The sequence below is a fragment of the Chrysochloris asiatica genome, unplaced genomic scaffold, assembly GCF_000296735.1.
Source record: "Chrysochloris asiatica unplaced genomic scaffold, ChrAsi1.0 scaffold00296, whole genome shotgun sequence".
In the NCBI taxonomy this organism is placed as follows: domain Eukaryota; kingdom Metazoa; phylum Chordata; class Mammalia; order Afrosoricida; family Chrysochloridae; genus Chrysochloris; species Chrysochloris asiatica.
In genome coordinates this window covers 2,250,302-2,259,638 of record NW_006408814.1, presented here as the reverse complement: position 1 = coordinate 2,259,638, position 9,337 = coordinate 2,250,302, and the positions used below count along the sequence as shown (strand labels likewise).

General features: G+C 42.9%; 1 protein-coding gene across 1 annotated transcript in view; it reads right to left on the bottom strand.

Moving 5' to 3' along the window:
• Positions 1-3,158: 3,158 nt before the first annotated feature.
• LBP (lipopolysaccharide binding protein) overlaps positions 3,159-9,337 on the bottom strand; it is a 32,298-nt gene continuing 26,119 nt past the window's right edge. The window contains exons 11-15 of the mRNA XM_006874739.1: positions 7,395-7,462; positions 6,839-6,881; positions 6,299-6,362; positions 5,465-5,541; positions 3,159-3,203 (exon numbers count right to left, since the gene is read on the bottom strand). Coding sequence (XP_006874801.1) covers positions 3,159-3,203; positions 5,465-5,541; positions 6,299-6,362; positions 6,839-6,881; positions 7,395-7,462 — 297 coding nt within the window. The remainder of the gene's footprint in view (positions 3,204-5,464; positions 5,542-6,298; positions 6,363-6,838; positions 6,882-7,394; positions 7,463-9,337) is intronic.

Genomic DNA, 9,337 nt, shown 5'->3' with positions numbered 1-9,337 from the left:
TGGTTTCTGTTGAGAAATCCAAGCTTAATCTGATTTGCTTGCCTTAGTATGTTATATTTCTCTTTTCCCTAGCTGCTTTCAAGATGCTGTCTTTATCTTTGATTTTGGAGAGCTTGATTATTATATGCCTTGGTGATTATCTTTTAGGGTCTATCCATCCTGGGTTAGTTGAGCTTCTTGTGTCGGGGACCTGCCTCAACAGGGTCGTTTGGTTCACGAAGTAGGGAGATCTGGCGGCGAAAGAAATAGAGAAAGAATATACACAAAGACGCAATGAGAGAAAAAAAGCGACGCTTCGAGACCAGAGTGGATGCAAAACTGGCAGGCAGACCCTGCATTGCAGGCAGCATGGCACTGCAGGCAGTATTGCATGCAGGATTCAATCTGCATTCGTCTTTTATTGCAGGGAGGGATTTTACACAAAGGAAGAAGGTGATTATTAAGACAGGGTACAGAAATGAAATGTGATTAATCATCCAAAACAGGACACAATGATTGACAGGAACAAATTCTAAAACATACATCGCAAATTGTCTTAATAATCTAACATTCTTAATTTTCCAAAAATTCAAGCAAACTGTTATAAATTACTTTTTAGGCTTAAATCCTAAGGCAGTGACGTGAGGTTTCTCAAGGCTAATTAACATACCTATAGCACTTAATCTCCAATGGGGAAAGGTGAAAAGGATTTACAAGGTCTGAAGGGAGTCAAGCTGTTTCAGCTACCTAGCTTAAGCTTTCAGGAGGAAGGAGAACATCTAGGTTAATGGATTACACCTGGGGACAGTTTGAGGGGGCTGCCACTATTATTCCTTAAACAATACTCCCGGAATTTACCAACCTACCTTGAGTGAATACCCTGGGCAGTTTCTCTCTCGAGCCTCCCTGCGTAATCCCAGCAAACCTGCTTTTGGAACTTTTACTGCCTCGGCTTTAGAAGGGGTTTTGGTTTTAATAATGTACATGGATATCAAGAGCTCATGTATTAAGTTAATATCAAACATAACTGAATACTTGATAAAGAACAGTTTTGACATGCTTGCCAGGTGGCCAGAGCTTGTTCCTCAGAGAGATTTGTTCCCAGGACCTTACACACTGCCAACACAGTGGAGACATTAAGAGAGGCACATAAGAAACGATTTTCTCAGAAGCTACAGTTACTGGAGTTAGAAGCATAGAATGAATAATAAGACCAACGAAAATTATACAGAAGTAGCCCACCAGTGAGTTCGCAAAAACCAATGAACCTGGGATGTCAGGAGGCCACTTCCTTTGGCCCTCAGGATCCCTGGCCTGCAATCTGAGGAGTGCCTTCGTGTTGGATTTTCGTCCACGACACAGGGCCACAGCACCTCAGTGCTTGCGGTCACCAACATTCTTGAATGCTTATCTTTTCACTTTTCAGGATGTTAGGAAATTTTTCTTCCAGAAGCTCTTCAACTTTCTCCTCTGTGGACTTGTGTGATTGTTCCTGTTCTGGAATGCCAATAATTCTTATGTTATTCCTCTTCATGTTATCCAACATGAATCTTAGGTCTTCTTCAGATTTTTTTTATCCTATTCGTGTTTGTCCTTCTATCTTAGTAGTGTTGAGAGATTTATCTTCTAGCTCACTAGTTCTGGCTTCTATCTCTTCAATTCTACTCCTTTGCCCTTTCAGTGTATTGTCCATTTCTGATATTCCATTATTAATCGTTTGGACCTCTTTCTGTAGGTTTTGAATAGTTTCCAAGGCTCTATCTATCTTATTTGATTGTTCCTGTAGCACTTTCCTGACTTCTTCCTTATTTTTCTCAACTGCATTGCATAGTGTTTTGATACCTTTTATAATCATTTTTCTGAATTCTTTCTCCAGCATTTCCAAAACCTGCCCATCTTCCAGTATGGAGTGTAGGTCTACTTCTAGCTCATTTGCCTCAGTCACTTTATCTCGTTTCTGGACATGTGCAGATATGGCTATCTGCTTATGTTTTTTGGGCATCTTCAGGGGTTATCTGTGGCCTTAGTACTCAGATGGGTATGTATTTTGGTATTTTTTATTCTTTCTGATTGCCTCCAGGTAGATGTGATCAGGAAATGGGCTTCCCTTTTCACTCTTCTTCTTAAGAAAAAGAGTCATTATGATGTAATTTAGGATTTAATTTTCAGCCTATTTCCTTTTTTGTCTGCTTGTCCCACTCCACAATCCCTGTTAAGACTTTTTTTCTAGTTGTAAACAGTTCAGGGCCGGCTGTGGCTGTTTAGTTTTAATTGGAGATTGTCTCTTTAAATTTCAAGGAAATCTGTGCACATGCGTAGTAGAACCCTCTGAGGGTGGGGCTGGGGTGCCCACTAGCTCAGACGTCCCTATAGTCACCAGAATGGAGGTGTGCAGACAGCAAGGGACCAATGAACAGCTACCAAAAGAGAAGAATGTCCACACCTTTATCTCTGTGGTTCTGTCAGGCATCTGTGGCCGCTCCAATCCTTCCCCCGCTTGGTCTCACCCAAGATGGTGGCTCCTCAAGCAGCCTGCATCTCGAATTAGAAAGCAATGGATTTCTTGCTTCTGCCACAAATTCTGTATAGGGTTTTTGAGGAACAAAAACTTGTGGGTTTGAACTGCTGACCTTGAGGTTCACAGTCCAGTGCTGATCCACAGCACCACACCAGAAGTGCAAGGACCTTATTCTGAAATGGATTATATCCACAGATATGTTATTGTTATTAAGTGCCATGAACTCTGTTCTGACTTATTGTGAACCTGTATTGGGTTTCCAGGGAGCGGATGGTGGCTTGGACTGCTGACCTTGGGTTAGCAGTTCAGTGCTTATCTTGCAGCCATTTCATCCATAACAACAGTAAAGAAGTTCATCTAGAGTGTCAGGTAGTTGTTTCACTGAACCATTCAATAAATATTTATTGAGGACCTACCAAATGTCAGCACTCTGCTAGACACTGGAATCAGACAGTGAATGAAAATGCAGTGCCTGCTTTCCAGGAGATTACAGGCCAGTAAGGGAAGGTAGGGAAAGTACAGAGTCCAGAGAGAGCAAGGGACAAGGACAGAGAAGTCTTCATCCTCAGAGACTCCGCAACTCTGTTACACGTGTGGAGATGCGATGGCTCAGATTCAGCTGTGACCTCCACACCTCACTGGCAAGGGCTTCTCCTTCTGCTCATTCTCTGGTATACTGAACATTGGCACCCAAGAACAGGAAGTCCTAAGAAAGACAAGACAGAATCTACTCCAAAGAGATGCATTGCAAATTTAAAAGGGAGGCTAATCTTGGGAAATAAAATGTCTGCCAGAAACCAGGTCAGTACACAAATTGTGAGTGTGCCCCAGTCCCCATAAATGACAGGTTTTACCAGCTACCTTAGCCAAGGTAGCAATTTATCTGTCATTTCCCAAGCTGCTTCTTCCTAGAAGTCCTTATAAATGTCCTTGTGTCACATAAATTTTCTCTCCTTGGTGAATAACACAAAATTGTGAGCTTCTGGGGTTTATTCTCCTGCCTCCTGTGAACTCTCCATCACCAGAATTCCAGGGCTGGAATTCTGACCCTGGAATTTTGAACTCAGACAAAGTCCAATTCGTTCTTACAATGATCCTTTGGTGGTCAGACAAATGGACAGCGTTGTCCTCAAAATTCTAGTAAATGCAATAAAATAAGTAACAGAATAAATCTTCCAGTCACCTCCCATGTTCCAAACATTATGCTAGAAGCTTTCATAAATGGCCTTCCTCGTCACAAGTGCCCAGGGAATTTTGGGCTACAACCATTTTATAGCCAACTGAGTGAATTTTCACTCAACATTTGCTTTGATCACTGATGTCTGACTTCACTTGTAACATTCAATGGTAGCTGGATATTGTCATTGATTGAAGTTTCTCCCCAAAAGACAGGTTGAGGTCCTAACTCCTGGCACCTGTGAGCATGACCTTGTTTGGAAATAGGGTCGTTGAAGATGTTATCAGTTAACATAAGGTCAGAGTGGAGAAAGGGGTTCTGAGTCCGATATGAGTGGTAGTGGTGGTGATGGTAATGGTTATGTGCCATGGAGTCGGTTCTGACTCATAGCGACCCTGGAGTGGATGGTAGATTTGAACTGCTGACCTTGCGGCTAGCAGCTCAGCTCTTAATCCACTATGCTACCAGAGCTCCTTGATGTGAGCTGGGTCCTTTCAGAAGAGGAGAAGAGACAGAGATATGCAGAGTGTATAGAGTCCCGCAAGACAGTGGCAGAGATTGGAGTGATGCATCAAAGAGCCAAGGAATGCCAAGGGTTGCCAGTGCTAACCAGAAGCTAGAAGAAAGGCATGGGATAGATTCTCTCAGACCCTCCAGAAGGAATCAACATGGCCAACATCCCACTTTCAAATTTCTAGCCTCCAGAGCTGTGAGACAATACATTTCTTTAAAGTTTCCTAGTTTCATGGTACTTTGCTACAGCAGCCCTAGAAAAGGAAGACAGACACATTGAGTATTTCTGGGACTGAAAAAGGGTTTGGACATCTGTTGTCCAAGGATCATAATGGGTCAATGTTTCAAGGTTCTCAACCATTCTCTGCATGTTCTCCTCTTTATAGTTATTATTATGGATGCTGACTATGTACCAGGCACAATGAATCATTCCCTTTAGTGCTTACAGTCTTCTAACCCCCCTCCCAGATGCTATTCAAGAAAGAGCCTGAACCTGGGGCACAGATGGACCACCAGACAGTGAAGTCTCAGGCATGTTCCTTGGTTTTGAGATAGTTCCGTGAGTAATGATTCCTTCTCTGGATGTAGCAGGACACAGCTGCTCAGCACGGTGGGGGAGGACACTATGTTGAAACAAGGGAACAAGCCTGAGGGATGATGATGTTAAGTTTTAAACAAAGAAAACAAGTATGAGCAACTATCCAAATCAAGCAACCAAATTAACCAAAAGATATTGTTGTTGTGTTTTTTTGAATGCTAGGTGAAAAAGAAAGAAGAGGAAAGAAGGATGAGAAGAAAACATATCAACCTTTCAACTGTGATTGTGGTGAGGCAATGGGCTTAGGAATAATTTTCGAAAATGTCAGTAATGTTTAGAATGGGAGGGGCACACCAAACATATTTATACTGAAGTTCTGCCACTTAAACTAAAAAAAAAAAAAAAAAATTTAAGTGTATGAATGGCTTTTAAAATCGGACTGATTGTCAAGTCTCAGACTAATAGGATTTTAAAGATGAATTGGTCATGAAGCGCTCTCAGGTCACCCACAGTGGGGAAGGCAGACAGTAGGGGCATAGTGCTGTGTCAGACTTCCTGCCTCAACACAGGAGCCATTCCTAAAGGACACCAAATGGCTTCATGACATGTAGTAGTGTTTGGGAGCATCCTTGTTCCAGCCCAGATGTCCCCAGCGGCAGTGCTGGGCTGGGACCCATCTACTAAGCAAGCTAATCCCCACCCAAATCCTCAGAGTCCCCACCCCACCTAATCCACTGACCTTGTGGATCTGGAGAACAAGGTCGTAGAGCTGAGTTCGTTTTAGCAGAGGGAGAGTGAAACCTTTCACCAGCTTCTCTGGAGGTTGAGGAAAATTGGTTAATAAGTAACAAATATGGACAATATTTATAGAGTCTGCTCTCTGCCAGAAACTCAGTTTTCCTGTTTCATTCTCACAAAAAATAAGTATGCTAATTCCTCCCATGTTATAAATGAGGAAATGGAGGCAAAGAGAAGCCAAATAACTTGTCTTAGATCACACAGCTAGAAAGTAGCAGAGCTGGGATTTGAACCCAGGCACGCTGACACTGAAGCCTGAGCTCTCATATGGAGGATGGTATGGATGAACCTACACACGTGATCAGCTGCTCCTTGAAAACCCTATACAGGGTTGCTATGGGTTGAACTAGTGGGCATTTGCTCTGTGCTCCCCAACCCTGTCCTGTTTTCCACGTAGCGAAATGAAGCTGGAACTTGTGGAAACAAGGTTTAGAACTATTGGTTTTATTGTTTCACAAGGGGATTGGACTGGAAAGTGAATTCAGCTTTGGTTTGCCTGTGACTCTACGTTAATTTGTCCCTCAGTCATTCATTTGTGTCTTCAGAGTGGAGGTGGTGGTAGAGACACTTCCGTGAGTCCCGCTTTCTCCTTCAAGAGCTACCCCAATCCTCATTAAAACCCAAGGGAAATTAGGTCAGTTTCAGTGCTCCCTTCCTACTGAAGTTCAGAGAGGTGAATCACATGAATTCCCCACAGTTTGGAGGGGAACCCTGTTTCCCAAATTCAGGTCCACCTCTCTAGTCTCCAAAGAGCTGCCTCCCTAGCAATTCTTACCATTGACCTTAGGGTAGAGGTTGTTGACAGCGTAGTAGTTAATGAGTGCTTCCAACAGCTCCACCTAGTGGAGAACAAGAGAGGCACACTGTGACCAAACGTGCCATCTTGTCCACACCAAATCCCACTTGGCTACCCTGGGGATGTTGTTGTTGTTGTTAAGTGCTGTCGAGTTGGCTCCAACCCATAGCAACCCTGTATAGGGTTTTCAAGGAGCAGCTGATGAGCTTGAACTGCCGACCTATATATGGTTCTATATGCCCTAATGTGGCAGAAAACTTGAAGAAAGCAAACTGCCAACCAAAACCTGCATCAGCTCTTCTACTTTTCCATTTTCTGCTATAGGTTCCCATAGCAATTGCTTAGCAAAGACCAAGTAAATGAATACCTAGGAGTCCTGGTGTGGCATTGTTGGTAGTTCAAACCCACCAACCACTCCTTGGAAACCCTATACAGGGTTTCTATGAATCAGAACCAACTCGCTGACATACAACAACAACAACAAGAGGCATTTCATCAATACAAATAACAACAACTTACATTGAATACTCCAAATTTGGATTCCTTCAGTTCCAATTGTACTCTATAATGAATGACAGAAGAGTCAGAGATGTAAGTACTACCTTCATGGAAAGCCTAAGCAATTCAGGGTGCCCAGAAAGGAAGAGGTAAAAGGTAGTGTAGGGGTGAGGATAGAAAAGTAAGATAAGTGAGTAGTTACAAATGACAATACAACCATATTGGGAAGACACAGAGGGCATGGGAGTTGGTATAAAAGGGCTCCACCAAAGTCTAGCATTTCAGGAAGTCAATAGCTGAGGTCTAAAATTTATAGCTCAAGAAAATTGAATTCCTTAGCAATTTCAAAGTAATGGGTACTGGGTAGAGGAAGTTTGTAGAGGCAGGACCAATATGGCAAAATAATTAGACCAACTCAGGTAAAATGTACATTTCCTTACCAAATGGTGGAGCCCAACATTGGCAGGAAGAGATCCCACACCTCCACCCCACTCCCCACCCCCAACTGCAGAGTAGCAGATACAGTATCCTGACGGAGTCCAGTTGAGTCTCTCATGTGGGGAGGAAGCTGACTTACTTTCCTGGCCTCAGGAACCCCGTGATCTTGCTGGTGTTGAAGCTCAACATGGCGGACACGTTAGTGGCCTGGAAATCCCAGAAGAAAGAAATAGGTCTGGACACTGGAGAGTGTCATGGACAGCGAGGGTAGCTGTGAGGACCAGCTGTCTCTTCTCAATGATCAGTTCAGTGAGTAAAAGTGGGAAACTGGATTCCCAGAAGACATAGGTGCTCCATTCATACTTGAACTTGAATTTGAACATTTCACTTGAAATTGCTGAGTATAACAGCAATGAAATGACATCCCTGGAGATCTCTAAAGAAAATCATTTCTAGGTACTTCAGAACCAGATTTGTCCCTAGTAGTAGTAATAATAATACAAGTATATTAATGCTTAACTTAAATATATTAACAACAACAACAACAGTTTTAACAATAATATCAACGTATGTCAAATTGGACACATAGCATCTAGGAGCAATCATCTTGCCAGAGATTTGACTTATTGAGTATCCAATCTGAAACAAGAGAGCAAAATTCTCCATCCAGTGAGTAGGACCCTAAAGGACTCAGAATTCTTTCTCTGTTAGGCTTCATCAAGAAATAAGTTATCACTCAATACTTAACACAGAGGGAATTGAGAACAGGGAATTTGCTTATCCAAGAGACAGTATAACTGTGAAGCCAAGAATGAGTTGCAGAAGGAATTCAGAAATGAGCAGAGACAAGATGCTGCTTCCATACTAGGACAGGAGGAACAAAGGGAGGAGTTGGGTTATGGGACCCCAGGGAATGGGGCCATCTGGTGGAAGCTGGAAATATGGAGGTGACAGTCACTGACAGAGACTTTGCCCAAGGCAAAAAGAGAGGAAAACATGATCTGGCTTCTTCCTCATCCTCTCCTCCACATCCTGGCAATATTTAGCTGAAAGTCAGAGTGGAAGGGAACCTAGGAAATGTAGTTTGGGATGGTGGGGGGGGGGGGAATAGCATGTGTAGATACCAAACAAACAAAAGAGTGGGTGACTTAAATGACTACTAGCCAAAAGGTTGCCATGACAGACCTGGTTACCTGCTCCCCAAAGATCACAGCCTGGAACACACTATGGAGCAGCTCTGTTCAGTACACAGAGGGCTGATGGGAGTCGGAAGCAACTCAGTGGTAACTAACAACAACAGAAGTCAGTCAATATCAATAAAAAAGCAACGATAAAATAAGGGATAAAAGCTCTGAGTGGTTTACAGAAAAAGAACAAACAAAAATCAAACTCACTGCTGTTGGGTTGACTTTGAGTCATGGTGACCCGATGTGTTTCAGAGTACAGCTGCACTCCACAGGGTTTTCAGTGCCTGTAATCTTGTGGAAGGGTCCCCGGGTGTGACTACTAGCTAAAAGGTTGGCCTCTGAAGCCACGCCTTTGGAAAGATCACAGCCTTGAAAACACTATGAAGCAGGTGTACACATGGCGTCTCCATACTTGATGGCAGCTAGAAACAACAATCTTATGGAAATAGATCACTCGATCTTTATTTCATGGTGCTACTGTGTAGATTCAAACTGCTAAACTTTTAGTTAGTAGTTGAGTGCAAACTATCTGCGCCATATACCCTTTTCTCCAGAATAGCCCAGACTCAGCTACAAGATTAAAAATAATAATAATAAAATAAAAAATGACAGGGGACCTGAGACTGATAGAAGTTAAGGACAACTAGGGAAGTTCTCTCTGAGGAAGTGATAGCTCAGCTGAGAACTACAGGAATTAACTGAGTGATGGAAAAGCATACAGGAAAAAAGGAACACATTTGCAAAAACTCTGAGGAGAACAAACAAGATGGCGGATCGGGTGGACATATAGCAGAGAGCTACACCACCAACAACACAGAATACCCGACCAAGCAGGCTCAGGGGATGGTCCCAGAACTCTGAACCACATATAAAGGAATACTTAGAAGGTTGGAAG